At 42.4% G+C, this 15,384-nt stretch overlaps 1 protein-coding gene across 3 annotated transcripts in view; it reads left to right on the forward strand.

Moving 5' to 3' along the window:
- LOC118384315 (sodium/calcium exchanger 2-like) overlaps positions 1–15,384 on the forward strand; it is a 103,845-nt gene that overhangs the window by 81,015 nt on the left and 7,446 nt on the right. For all 3 annotated transcript variants that reach the window (XM_052523837.1, XM_052523845.1, XM_052523849.1), the window contains exons 8-12: positions 1,206–1,309; positions 2,152–2,169; positions 7,176–7,300; positions 9,642–9,741; positions 14,346–14,624. In XM_052523837.1, the coding sequence (XP_052379797.1) occupies positions 1,206–1,309; positions 2,152–2,169; positions 7,176–7,300; positions 9,642–9,741; positions 14,346–14,624 (626 nt within the window). The remainder of the gene's footprint in view (positions 1–1,205; positions 1,310–2,151; positions 2,170–7,175; positions 7,301–9,641; positions 9,742–14,345; positions 14,625–15,384) is intronic.

Raw genomic sequence — 15,384 nt, forward strand, 5'->3', positions numbered from 1 at the left:
TGGTACAGTAAATGACCTACAGTAGGTGGTACAGTAAATGACCTACAGTAGGTGGTACGGTAAATGACCTACAGTAGGTGGTACGGTAAAGGACCTACAGTAGGTGGTACGGTAAAGGACCTACAGTAGGTGGTACGGTAAAGGACCTACAGTAGGTGGTACGGTAAATGACCTACAGTAGGTGGTACAGTAAAGGACCTACAGTAGGTGGTACAGTAAAGGACATACAGTAGGTGGTACGGTAAATGACCTACAGTAGGTGGTACGGTAAAGGACCTACAGTAGGTGGTACAGTAAAGGACCTACAGTAGGTGGTACAGTAAAGGACCTACAGTAGGTGGTACAGTAAAGGACCTACAGTAGGTGGTACAGTAAAGGACCTACAGTAGGTGGTACAGTAAATGACCTACAGTAGGTGGTACGGTAAAGGACCTACAGTAGGTGGTACAGTAAATGACCTACAGTAGGTGGTACAGTAAATGACCTACAGTAGGTGGTACGGTAAAGGACCTACAGTAGGTGGTACGGTAAATGACCTACAGTAGGTGGTACGGTAAATGACCTACAGTAGGTGGTACGGTAAAGGACCTACAGTAGGTAGAATCACAGGATGGAAGGAGCAGTGGATGAGGGATGGAGCAGTGGATGAGGATTGGGCCACAGGGGATGATATACAGCAGGGGTGACGCCCCTCTGTGTTGCAGACCCCTGGGTGTCCCCTCCCTGACTGGTGTGCATGTCTGCATCTGAATTATTCAGCCGTGGAGTGATGAAATATTGATGCGGGTCCTCTGTTGTGATTTAAGTGCAAGCTGTGCCTGTTAATTTGTCTGGGGTGGCACCGGGGAGGAAGCCATCGTTTGTCTGGCTTTGTGCAGCTCCCCTCCCTGCCTGTTGCTTGATGGCTCTACGTGGCGCATGGTTAGCTCATGGATAACTGGGAGGGACCCGCAGTGGAAAGAGAGCCTTGAGGCTCTACATTAAGGACAAGATTGTGTTGTGTGTGTGTGTGTGTGTGTGTGTGTGTGTGTGTGAGGTGAGCTCTCTCTGTAAAGTACAACAAAATCCCTGACTAACCCTTGGGATCACATCCTTCCACTGATCCCTTTAACTGTTGAATAAAGTGAAATAAGACAGTCTCATCTATTTGTTGATTAATGACCTCGGATACTGACCTGTGTGGGTGGGTGTGTGTGCGTGTGCAGTCAGACCCTGCAGGTGAGGATCATTGACGATGAGGAGTATGAGAAAAAGGAGAACTTCTTCATCGTACTAGAGGAACCACGCTGGCTGAAGAGGGGAATCTCAGGTGTGTGTGTATGTGTGCTGTGTGTCCTTTTCTGTTTTCCTGATGTCAGTGGTTGGGAATGGGTTGGTGCTGACTGGTATGGGGAACTGCACCTTTAATGAGTTGTGGCACCTCTTATAGAATACTGGCTCTAAAACACAAACCCGGGTACGCTACAATTAAGTACCTGTTCCTTTTTCATCGCACTTCAGGCACTGACTGAGTTGGGCCTGATAGCTAGTACCAGTCAGGCACTTTGTTTATAAAGAATGAATTTTCAATTCTGCTTTGTTAGAGTTAGTCGCAGAAAACAGAGAGCCTGCTGATGTCCAATTGTGTGTGAGGCTAAGAAAACAGAGAGGAAATAGGTCTAGTGTGTGTGTTTCGTGCCTGTGTTTTTGAGAGAGAGAGAGAGAGAGAGAGAGAGAGAGAGAGAGAGAGAGAGAGAGAGAGAGAGTGACGGGGACAGAGAGAGGAGAGAGAGAGAGAGAGAGAGTGAGACGGGGACAGACAGAGAGAGAGAGAGAGAGAGAGAGAGAGAGAGAGAGAGAGAGAGAGAGAGAGAGAGAGAGAGAGAGAGAGAGAGAGAGAGAGAGAGAGAGAGAGAGAGAGAGAGAGAGAGAGAGAGAGAGAGAGAGAGAGAGAGAGAGAGAGAGAGAGAGAGAGAGAGAGAGAGAGAGAGAGAGAGAGAGAGATTGTTTTTACTGAACTGAGGCACTTAGAGGAGAGTTCACAATAGCTGTCGTGACACCAGAGTTCTTAGTTGGTAAAACCTCACAAGGTCAGGGAAGTGTAATGATGTGCACTTGGACTTGTCTGGAGTTTGGACTGCTGTACTGACGGTTCTTTCTTCTTTCTTCCAGCCCTTCTGCTCAACCAAGGTAAGACCATCATCAACTTGCCTCACACAACCAGCCTAGAAACAGCAGACATAGAACTTTGTATTATCCCTAAAGGCCCAAGGGGGGAATTGGTTTTGGATTAGAATCATCCATAAAAACACCAACAAGCATTTCACATGAGTTGGTACACTATATAACAACATCAATTTAAGGGTCTATGAAGAACCATAGAAAAAAATCCAAAACCGGACATGTTTTGGGCCTCCAGGACTGGAATTGAATAGCCCTGCTGTAGAGTTTTAAGCCTTACTTGCGTATTTCCCAGGGTGCCTTTTCAAGTGAACGTTAAAGTTACCAGTACCACCCATAACTGTGATTGCTAGTGACAGAGACATGGTTGTTGATTTCATCCATTCTCAGTCCTGTGGCCTTCACCAAGCGAGATCCCAAGTGAATACATTGTCATTAACTTGTCATTCTTTAAGACAAGACAATACATATTTCATGAGTTGCACAGTGCACGGGTTCGCTTCATTCTCTTACGACCAAAACAGTGGATAAGTTGAGCTTCAAGCTCTTAGTTTTTGCGTTACTTTCTGCATCTATGTCATATCGCTGAGTCTAACTTTAAATGAATTCATCAATATACATGCAAAAACAGATATTTAAACAAACAATTCTAAAAATCTACTTGCAATAGAGCATGCTGGGAAATATGATAATAAAGGGTGTGGTTTTGATTCAACTCTGGTTATTAACACTAACTCTGGGGTTATTTTACACCACTGAGTGTTAATTTAACTCTTTACATTGTTAATTTAACTCTTTAATCAACACTGGCCAATTTGCTGTGTTCTATGAAAGGGACACATCTGCAGGTTTCCATACATTTCAAGAGCCTTCTAGAATTCTGAAGAACCGTAGATGCCATGTCAAGAAGCTCACAATTAACTCAAAGGTTCTTTATCGGGCAAGGGTTCTCCAAGGAACCTTAAAAGCTGAGGAAGAACATTGTAAGAACCTTTATTTTGTTCACACCTCTGGTGCGGTTAGCCACTTAGGGATTAGCACCCAGTGTTGCCTTGGCCACTGTGGCATAATTTACAAGTCTATTTACAGCATAAATCCATGAGAAGGACCTGCTCTCGCCATAAAATGCATCACTCACATCGATTTGTATCCATCGCTGGATAAATATAATATGTGTATATATCGCACAACTGTCTTCTCTTGGATAAATATAATATGTGTATATATCGCACAACTGTCTTCTCTTGGATAAATATAATATGCGTATATATCGCACAACTGTCTTCTCTTGGATAAATATAATATGTGTATATATCGCACAACTGTCTTCTCTTGGATAAATATAATATGCGTATATATCGCACAACTGTCTTCTCTTGGATAAATATAATATGTGTATATATCGCACAACTGTCTTCTCTTGGATAAATATTATATGTGTATATATCGCACAACTGTCTTCTCTTGGATAAATATTATATGTGTATATATCGCACAACTGTCTTCTCTTGGATAAATATAATATGCGTATATATCGCACAACTGTCTTCTCTTGGATAAATATAATATGCGTATATATCGCACAACTGTCTTCTCTTGGATAAATATAATATGCGTATATATCGCACAACTGTCTTCTCTTGGATAAATATAATATGCGTATATATATCGCACAACTGTCTTCTCTTGGATAAATATAATATGCGTATATATCGCACAACTGTCTTCTCTTGGATAAATAAATATAATACTGCGTAAATATTATATGCGTATATATCGCACAACTGTCTTCTCTTGGATAAATATAATATGCGTATATATCGCACAACTGTCTTCTCTTGGATAAATATAATATGCGTATATATATCGCACAACTGTCTTCTCTTGGATAAATATAATATGCGTATATATCGCACAACTGTCTTCTCTTGGATAAATATTATATGCGTATATATCGCACAACTGTCTTCTCTTGGATAAATATTATATGCGTATATATCGCACAACTGTCTTCTCTTGGATAAATATTATATGCGTATATATCGCACAACTGTCTTCTCTTGGATAAATATTATATGCGTATATATCGCACAACTGTCTTCTCTTGGATAAATATTATATGCCTATATATCGTACAACTGGCTTCTCTTGGATAAATATTATATGCGTATATATCGCACAACTGGCTTCTCTTGGATAAATATTATATGCCTATATATCGTACAACTGGCTTCTCTTGGATAAATATTATATGCGTATATATCGTACAACTGGCTTCTCTTGGATAAATATTATATGCCTATATATCGTACAACTGGCTTCTCTTGGATAAATATTATATGCGTATATATCGTACAACTGGCTTCTCTTGGATAAATATAATATGCGTATATATCGCACAACTGGCTTCTCTTGGATAAATATTATATGCGTATATATCGCACAACTGTCTTCTCTTGGATAAATATTATATGCCTATATATCGTACAACTGGCTTCTCTTGGATAAATATTATATGCGTATATATCGTACAACTGGCTTCTCTTGGATAAATATTATATGCGTATATATCGCATAACTGTCTTCTCTTGGATAAATATAATATGCGTATATATCGCACAACTGTCTTCTCTTGGATAAATATTATATGCCTATATATCGCATAACTGTCTTCTCTTGGATAAATATTATATGCGTATATATCGCACAACTGTCTTCTCTTGGATAAATATTATATGCGTATATATCGCATAACTGTCTTCTCTTGGATAAATATAATATGCGTATATATCGCACAACTGTCTTCTCTTGGATAAATATAATATGCGTATATATCGCACAACTGTCTTCTCTTGGATAAATATAATATGCCTATATATCGCACAACTGTCTTCTCTTGGATAAATATAATATGCGTATATATCGCACAACTGTCTTCTCTTGGATAAATATAATATGCGTATATATCGCACAACTGTCTTCTCTTGGATAAATATAATATGCGTATATATATCGCACAACTGGCTTCTCTTGGATAAATATTATATGCATATCGCACAACTGGCTTCTCTTGGATAAATATTATATGCGTATATATCCTACAACTGGCTTCTCTTGGATAAATATTATATGCGTATATATCGTACAACTGGCTTCTCTTGGATAAATATTTTATGCGTATATATCGCACAACTGGCTTCTCTTGGATAAATATTATATGTGTATATATCGCACAACTGGCTTCTCTTGGATAAATATAATATGCGTATATATCGCACAACTGGCTTCTCTTGGATAAATATAATATGCGTATATATCGCACAACTGTCTTCTCTTGGATAAATATTATATGCGTATATATATCGCACAACTGGCTTCTCTTGGATAAATATTATATGCGTATGTATCACACAACTGGCTTCTCTTGGATAAATATTAGAGTACTGTCCTTCTACAGTAGTCTAGCAGTGTCCCATGACACACTTTAATCTAATGCACGTCTTAAACAGGTGTTGAAGAGCCTTACCCAATCAGGGCCCATATTCATTAAGCGTCTCAAAGCAGCAGCGCTGATCTAGCATCAGTTCTGCATTTTTAGATCATAATGAAAAAAAGAGATGGACACGAGCTGGGAGGATCTGATCCTAGATCAGCATTCCTACCCTGAGCTGCTTTGTGAATATGGGCCCTGGGATGATGGTGCTGTAATTTATCCACAGTAACCGCAGACCAGCAGTATACTTCATCATTAGAGTGTATTGGTATTAGTATTTAGTATGTGGTGTAACCCTGTTAGAGCAACACGGTGAAGGAGCTGGAGCGTTGGGGGAATACAGTGGGACAGTTGCCATGTGGTGCCTGGCAGCTCTCTAGTCCTTTCATAATTACAGCTTGTGCTTTGAAGGTAGAGGAGAGGAACTAAGAGGAATAATATCTGCCCACTCGCCACGCGGCAACGACGACACACAATCAAAGCTTCCCCGTGTGTCTTCACGGCTCACCATCTTTGTCGTCCCTCCAATGAGAGGATGAGTAATTATACGCTATAAGTAGATAGGAAATATGATGCTGAATGGAAGCAGGGAGAATGGGTTTTGCCCAGCTGTTTATAGTGTATTTGAGGTGTTATTTTAAATCCGGCTTTCTGAGGACCCTATTGGTTCAATTTTATTAACAGCCACTAAATCACACTTTGGGACATTGGTCTTTGCCCACCTCAATTCAGCATAAATCTACCCTCATTTCAACTCACCTTCTGTTTCTTCCACAATTTCTTTCTCCAACAAAATGTCTGGCTATCTTTTTGTTGCTACGTCTCCCAGACTGCCCTACTTTCATCTTCTCATGAATATACCCCACTAATCTCTCCTTATCTCCTCTCTTTTTCACTCTTGCTTCCCCATCGCACCCACACATTCACCATCAACCTCTCGTCTCTCCTACTCGCCCTCCCCCACGTCTCCACATACACGGGCTAATGCACATGAGTGATGTACTGTAAGAAGAGGAAATAATGCTGACTCAAACTCAATTATTGATAGGACACTGGCCTTGAAAGATCTGTTTGTGAGGCATGTTGGCATGTTTGAGTTTCAATTTCTCTCTCTCTTCCCTCACCCCCCCTCTCTCTTCCCTCACCCCCCTCTCTTCCCTCACCCCCTCTCTCTTCCCTCACCCCCTCTCTCTCCCCTCACCCCCCCTCTCTCTTCCCTCACCCCCTCTCTCTCTTCCCTCACCCCCCTCTCTCTCTTCCCTCACCCCCTCTCTCTCTCTTCCCTCACCCCCCCCTCTCTCTCTTCCCTCACCCCCCCTCTTCCCTCACCCCCCTCTCTTCCCTCACCCCCTCTCTCTCTTCCCTCACCCCCTCTCTCTCTCTTCCCTCACCCCCCTCTCTCTCTCTTCCCTCACCCCCTCTCTCTCTCTTCCCTCACCCCCCCCCTCTCTCTTCCCTCACCCCCTCTCTCATTCCCTTCAATGTTCTATCGATCTCATCCCTCCTGTCTCCTATCTCTTAGAGGATCCTGATGGCCAGATGAGTGCAGAGGAGGAGGAGGCGAGGCGCATTGCAGAGATGGGAAAGCCCATCTTGGGGGAGCACAGCCGGCTGGAGGTGGTCATTGAGGAGTCTTATGAGTTCAAGGTATATAGCCCCTCTTCTCCTCTGCTTCACTCGATTGGCCACATCAGCGCTCAGTAAATGCATCGAGCATCACATGGGTAGGCGTGCTGATCTACGATCAGTTCCATATAATCTTATTTGTTGTTATCTACTAGGCAAACCTGATCCAAGATCACATACAGCCCCAGAGCCACACAGTTGGTTTAACACCAACCCATCTGAGGACAGACACTGGGCACAGTTGAGGGTTGTTCCACTTCAAGAAATCCAATGCAAGTCAATCGTACCTACATTAGCATATCCAAATCATCTACAAGTAACATCCAATCCATTTTTAGATACTTTAGGATGATTTGGGCATGAAGGTTGAAAAGGCTAATATAGGTACCATTGACTTGCATTGGATTTTTTGAGGTGGAGCGACCCTCAACTGTGCCCAGTGTCGGTCCTCAGAAGGGTTGGTGTTTAAGCTAATTGATGAATCAATATTTTCGTCAAGTGAACCAACGGTTGTGACGGACAACAGCTAGCTCATTTAAGTCCTATAGCAACATGCCTCGGGATTTCATCCAATCAGGCCGTGTGCCTCTTCTTGACTTGATTAAGATTCATTTGTTATACGTAATAAGATTGCGCTTGTCACTCGTGATTTGTAGCAGCACAATACAAACACAACAGGTAATTGAAATCTCAAGTAATTTCAATGACTAGCACTTGGCTTTATGAAATCCTAGATCAATGTCACATCATTTAATAGCATTGTGAGCTCTATGGATGGGGGGACGGAGTTCGCAAAGAAAAGACCAGTGAGAAATGTTTACACAGGTGAGGTTTCCACATCGACAAGTAAAAACGACTACCGCTGAGCATCACATACTATATGCCCAGGCAGCTTCTATACCCTGGCAGTCCCTATACCCTGGCAGTCATAGAATACGTCTACATCAGTGGAGGCTGGTGGGAGGAGCTATAGGAGGACGGGCTCATTGTAATGGCGGGAATGGAATCAATGGAACGCAATCAAACGTGTGGTTTCCATATGTTTGCTCTGTATGATACCGATCCATTGATTCCATTCCAGCCATTACAATGAGCCCGTCCTCCTATAGCTCCTCCCACCAGCCTCCACTGATGAACATACTCTAAACATACTCTAAACATACTCTAATAATTCAAACTTAAACTGGATTATGGCAGTAGGCCGACAATGGCAATAGTCATGTGAACCCTTTACTCTGCTGATTTTACATCGGTGTAAGGTTACATCGAAGTAAACCTACGCTGGTTAAAACATCTGCTCCTCTGAGCATTCTTTCACAGGATTAGGACATGTAAGGTGAATCATTGTCCCAGCGGTGCGTTTGATCTATTCACCGGTAGCCAAGGCTTCCCTCTTATGCGCGAGTGGCGTGAGTTTGGATAAAACGGAAAGTGTGCATCTTAGAATTAGTTTTCACACACAAACTTTATATGTCCGAACTCCGAATCAAATAGCCTTCGCAGAATTAACCTGGCTTCTGGGGTACAACGTTTATTTTGATTGGCGATTTTCTGCATTTATTTTTCCCGTCAGTAGCCTGATTTCACGTAAACAGGATTATTCAGAAAATCGTTCTCCTTGCAGAGCATGTAAATGTTTCGAACAACTCTAATCTAACGATCCACAATAATCGTATTATTGTGTGCATGAAACCATACCCATTATTGAATAGGACAGTATGTCCCAGTTGTCTAAAGGCTGATGGCCATCGCCTGTAGTCCCCAGTCTTACAGAGGCTTACCCACATTGGTGAGACCTTTCTAGCCAATGAAACCTCCTATCCAGTCGGGTTTGGCTAGGGTGCTTCATAGGATGTTTTTATTGGTTAAATTGAGTAGGAGGAAGTTACAGTTTGGTGCAGTAGTACTTGAGTTCTGGATATGATGCTTTTCTTCAGTGCCTGAGTGGATCCCAGGACTCAGCATGTGGTTTGCTGTGATTGCTTGGGAGGAGTGTCCTTATATACACAGCATGTGTTTATAAGGACCACAGTGTGTGTGTGTGTGTGTGTGTGTGTGTGTGTGTGTGTGTGTGTGTGTGTGTGCGTGCGTGTGCATGTGTGCGTGAGCGGTTTAAACAAATACTACTATTGTGAATTCATATTACCCCAGAAATGGACCCCAGAAAGAGTAGCTGCTGCTATCGCAACAGCTAATGGGGATCTTAATAAAATATCAACTATTACTGCACTTCTCATGGTAACGATGCCACTTCCTCAAACTCTTCTAGGCATTCTCCATTAGTGTTCCGGTCACGCACATGAGTTTGCCTTCGTCTCGATAATAGGATGTTGACTATGCGCATTTTGTTTGTGATTGGCAGAGCACCGTTGACAAGCTCATTAAGAAGACCAACTTGGCCCTTGTGATTGGCACTCACTCCTGGAGGGAGCAGTTCGTGGAAGCTGTGACTGTCAGCGCAGGTCAGCTTTTGGTATTTGTGCGTGTGTGTGATTTCTATTGAGTGAGAGAAAGATGAATAACGTGAGTCTCACTGTTGACATTGTATTATATACACACACACACACACACACACACACACACACACACACACACACACACAGACTACAGCAGGCCTGGGCAATTATTTTCCATGGAGGGCCACATTAGAATATATTTTTGCCATCGCGGCCCAGAATCATATTACAGGATTATAATGTCGTTTTGACAGATATATCTACCGTAAATCACGTCCTGATATGCTACTCATTTAACTTTTTTAACATGCACAGAGGTAAACCACATCCATGTTCTCCTTTTGGTATCTTCATTATTAAAACGTCCAATGAACTACACGGAGGGAAAAGTACACTGTGCATTCAGCACCACGGACAGAACTCTTGTTAACTCGTATGCACAAAAACACCAGAACGAGAGAGCGCTCAACATTACATTTAAACTACTCAATCAGCGTGAGGAGTGAAGTCTCTGATGGGCATTGACTAGAGCAGTGATATAGTTTCTGACGTCTCTATGTGCAGGATTGCTGAGAGGTCAGAGTCCGTAAGAGATGATCTGTGCCTTGTTATATTTCATCACTGAAAACGTCTGTTCACATACATTAGGTTGACCCAAACAGTACAAACATCTTCTGAGCATGACTCCTAATCTTTGAAAAGTTTTGTTCATCGAGAGATGCATAGAACCTCATCAGTGACATTGTTTTGGATAGCTCTCCAATCACTGCATCAGACTGAAGATCGATAAGCTCACGTTGCAGGTCAGTGGGAGCGTTATCCACATTGAGAGGAAACCAAACAAGGAAAGGAGAGGAAACCAACAGCATGTCATTTTCCAACACTTTGAAATCCTCAAAACGATGAGAAAACTCGCCATTCAAAGCACGCAGCAGCGATGTATACGTTTCCATTGGTCATCTGATAGAGAACAGACTAGTGGTGTCGGAAGTTTTGTGAGATTGTTGGCTTCTACTTGGCGGGTCAGGAGGAGTCATTTTCCCTTGAAGGCTTTGACAAGGCTGTACATCTGATGTGCTAAAAGGCCCTTCCCTTGTCTTCCCTTCTAGTTTAGAATTCAGTTCATTCATGAAGGCCCTGATGTCCACGGTGAAGGAAAGATCAGCCAGCCATTCTTTATCTTTTAGTTGAGGGAAATCCACATACTTTCCTTTCATTTGCAAAAACTCAGCAATCTGCAACTTCAGGTCCCACACCCTTTTAAGCACCTTCCCCAAAGGTTTGTGTGGTAGGGGAGATCTGCATGACCCGACTCTGTCTCTTCTAACAGTGAGACAAACTGCCTGTGGTTTAAAGATTTTGCTTTTATGAAGTTTACCACTGTAGGGACTGTATCCACAACATGGCTCATTTTCAGAACACATTTATAGAGCACCTCCTGATGAATAATGCAGTGCAGGAAAATCATTTTCTGATCTTGGATTCAGCTCAGCTACTTGATCTTTTATCCTTTTCAAAAGGCCAACAGCTTTTTCCTGTCAAGTTTGGGCACCCATCAGTGGTCACACTGGGTAACTTTTCAAACCTGAGTCTCAGCTTTTCCACACATTTATTAACCTCCTCCAATAAATCTGTTCCCTGTGGTTGTGCTCTTCATTGACTGCACTGAAGCTCCTCTGTCATTTCAAAGTCTGGGGTTATGCCTCGTAAGAATATCAACAACTTCGCCGTGTCTGGTGTGTCGCTGCTCTCATCCAGGGCCAAGGAGAAACAGGTGAAATGCTTTACCTTGTCTTTCAACTGTTGTTCCACATTCTCTGCCATGTCCTCAACACGTCGTGTCACTGTTCGTCTGGACAGAGAAACATTTTCAAACAGCTCTTTCTTGTCGAGGCAAAGTATTTCTGCAGAGTCAATTAAACATGCTTTAATGAATTCGCCTTCAGGGAATGTCTTGCTATGTTTAGCAGTTTCGTGGGACAGTACATAGCTAGCTCACGCAATTCCATCGTTTGCTGATTGAAGTTTGGTGAAAGTCCTGCAACTGAGAAAGCTGAGGAAGCAACTCTTTCGATGCTCTTGCCCTCTGCTCAGAAGACATTCCTATATTTCTCTGCTTCGTCTGGAAGTGTCAGGACAAGTTGTAGTCTTTCAAGACAGCGATGCTCTCTTTGCACACTAAGCACACAGCTTCCCCTGATACCTCAATAAAGAAATATTTGCTGGAACATCCTGCATTCATTGTCTACTTTCCTTTTCTTTGAAATCTTTGAAAAACACATTTTTGCTCAATTTCTAGCTAGCTACTATTTGTAACTGACGAAGTGTGTGTCAGCCTGTCAGTCACGGTCTTTCCTCGAGCAGTTGTTATTTATATGTGTCTTCCCGAGTGGTGCAGCGGTCTAAGACACTGCATCTCAGTGCAAGATGCGTCACTGCGGTACCTGGTTGGAATCCACGTTGCATCACATCCGGCCGTGATTGAGAGTCCCATAGGGTGGCGCACAATTGGCCCAGCGTCGTCCGGGTTTGCTCCGGGTAGGCCGTCATTGTAAATAAGAATATGTTCTTAACTGACTTGCCTTGTTAAATAAATAAAGGTAAAAAAAAAAAAATGTATCCCACAAGCGATGGGGGTTAAATCATTACACAAAGGTGAGTATTCATTTGGCTTTAAATTTGAATAACAAATACGTTTTTCAAAACTTTACTATCGCAAATTCTTGATGTGATCTGAATATGATTCCACAGGCCGTAATGAATCAGTTCATACGGTCCCCAGGACGGCCATTGCTCAAGCCTGGATGGAGCCATAATGAAGGACTTCACAGCTGCTTTATGAATGTAATTTCTTGTTCATGCTTTGAATAGTGATCTGAGTGCTTTTTGTCCAGAGCCATAATTACATCAAATATTTGGAGTCCTTTGTTGTTCTTCCAAAGAGCTGCCCAAGCATTTCATTCAGAGAGTGAGTGTTAGCTTGCTCGTTAAGTTTGAAATGTCAAGGGGAAATAAGTGAGGATACGGCCTTATTTTCGGGATCCTCATTATAACAGGAAACAACTTGTTTTGAAAGGTGATAATTGCAAACCCGCAGACTTCATATAAAAAGGTTTATGTGATATTTATCTTGGTAATATCTATTATAAATGTATAAGTGTAATATTGACTTTAGAAAGCAAAGCTGTCTTCCACAGTGTTGAGGTAATGGGAGAGACGTCTGACTGTCTATGTCTGGTGTAAAAGCTCCCCCTGGTGGACTGTTATATTCATTACAGATAAACATGAATATAACAATACACCAAGTAAAACACAGGGTGTGTGTGTGTGTGTGTGTGTGTGTGTGTGTGTGTGTGTGTGTGTGCGCCAGTGAAGGCTCCTCAGAGGAGGTAAAGGAGGACCATCCTTAGTGAGGTTATCCTTTTTAGGTAAAACTATACTAAATAATTGATTAAAAAAACACTGTTTTGCAGTGAAGGTCTACAGTAACCTCAACAGCACTCTTTGGAGTAGCACCATGGTGTAGCCGGATGACATCTAGTTCCCGTCCTACTCAGGGTACATTGACTTCGATACAAAACCTAGAAGGTTCATGGTTCTCACACCCTTCCATAGACATACGCAGTAATTATGACAACTTCCAGAGGACGTCCTCCAACCTATCAGCATGAACTGACATGTTGTCCACCCAATCAAGGAATCATAATGAATATAGTACTGAAAGCATGAGCTACAGCTAGCTAGCACTGCATAAAATGTGGTGTGTAGTTGACTCAAAGAGAGAGAAAGACGATCGTTGAACAGGTTTGAACAAATTAATTTCTTCCAAAATGAAGGACAAGCGAGCGAGAGTGTCATTTTTTTCAGTTTCACTTATTTAGATAGCAAATGCAGAAAGCTAGTTTAGCCTACTCAAACAAAAAGGGATGCTATGTTAGGTAGCTGGCTATGGGTATCCAACACTGGAACTCTTCCAAATCAAGGGAAGCTTTTGGTTTTATTAATTCATTGCCACCGGGGCCCGTCGGTGTAACTGCTAAACTGATTGCTGACTGTAACACTATACTGCATGATTGTAAAGGATTTACTAACTCATTCGTTCTAGTAGCTAAGTTGACTATGACGTTAGTTAATTTGATGACAACGGCTGTGTGTAGCGGTTAGGGGTTATGATATGAAGGTTTGGCTTGGAAAGGTTTTTTCGCCTGGTCACAAACAGCTGTTGTTTGCAACTGTTGGCCTAATGATTAGACCCTAGATCAGCTAGAAGCAGGCAAGAGTGTGCAAGGCGGTATTGAATGTGTCACTGTCTGTCACTTTGATGAATCATTATTTTCTCTCGACCTGTGCACCTACGTTGTAAACTTTCATTCAAAGGCTAGGTTGTAGCAACCTGATGGGTATAGGCATATAGTAGCCTAAACGTATCGATCTTACATTGATCTGGGTGAATGGAATATTAATGACAGTCATCCAATATGCTGTAATAGAAACAAGGCCATGCTTATAAAAAAAAAAAGTATTGTCCTCCCTCGTCTTAAACGGCACCAACCACCACTGGTGTGAGCGCGTGCATAAGTCTCTTATGTTTTACTGTATCCACCTCCTAGGGGATGGTGATGATGATGACGAGGAGGGGCGTGAAGAACGTCTGCCATCCTGCTACGACTACGTCATGCACTTTCTGACGGTGTTCTGGAAGGTTCTGTTCGCCTTCGTTCCGCCCACCGAGTACTGGAATGGCTGGGCCTGCTTCTTCGTGTCCATCTCGGTCATCGGTATCTTGACTGCCATCATCGGGGACCTGGCCTCCCACTTTGGCTGCACTGTGGGCCTCAGGGACACTGTCACTGCTGTGGTGTTTGTGGCTCTTGGCACCTCTATTCCTGGTGAGAGATTATGTATATACAGTTGAAGTGTGTGTGTGTGTGTGTGTGTGTGTGTGTGTGTGTGTGTGTGTGTGTGTGTGTGTGTGTGTGTGTGTGTGTGTGTGTGTGTGTGTGTGTGTGTGTGTGTGTGTGTGTGTGTGAAATAGAGGCACTATGGGCTCAAGTACATCTGCCTCACCAGGCAGCCATATTGGTAGGATGTGTGTATAGACCTCCTAGCTCTAAGGTGTCCTATCTGGATGACTTATGCACTGGGGTTTGACCAGGCCACAGATAGTAACAGAGATGTATAGTTGAAGTCGGAAGTTTACATACACTTAGGTTGGAGTCATTAAAACTAGTTTTTCAACCACTCCACAAATCTCTTGTTAATAAAGTATCGTTTTGGCAAGTTGGTTTTTCCAACAATTGTTTACAGACAGATTATTTCACTTATAATTCACTGTATCACAATTCCAGTGGGTCAGAAGTTTACACTAAGTTGACTGTGCCTTTAAACAGCTTTGAAAATGCCAGAAAATTATGTCATGGCTTCAGAAGCTTCTGATGGGCTAATTGACACCATTTGAGTCGATTGGAGGTGTACCTGTGGATGTATTTCAAGACTTACCTTCAAACTCAGTGCCTCTTTGCTTGACATCATGGGAAAATCAAAAGAAATCAGCCAAGACCTCAGAAAATCATTGTAGACCTCCACAAGTCTGGTTCATCCTTGGGAGCAATTTCCAAATGCCTGAAGGTACCACGTTCATCTGTACAA

Source organism: Oncorhynchus keta, chromosome 1 (genome assembly GCF_023373465.1).
Source record: "Oncorhynchus keta strain PuntledgeMale-10-30-2019 chromosome 1, Oket_V2, whole genome shotgun sequence".
NCBI lineage: Eukaryota > Metazoa > Chordata > Actinopteri > Salmoniformes > Salmonidae > Oncorhynchus > Oncorhynchus keta.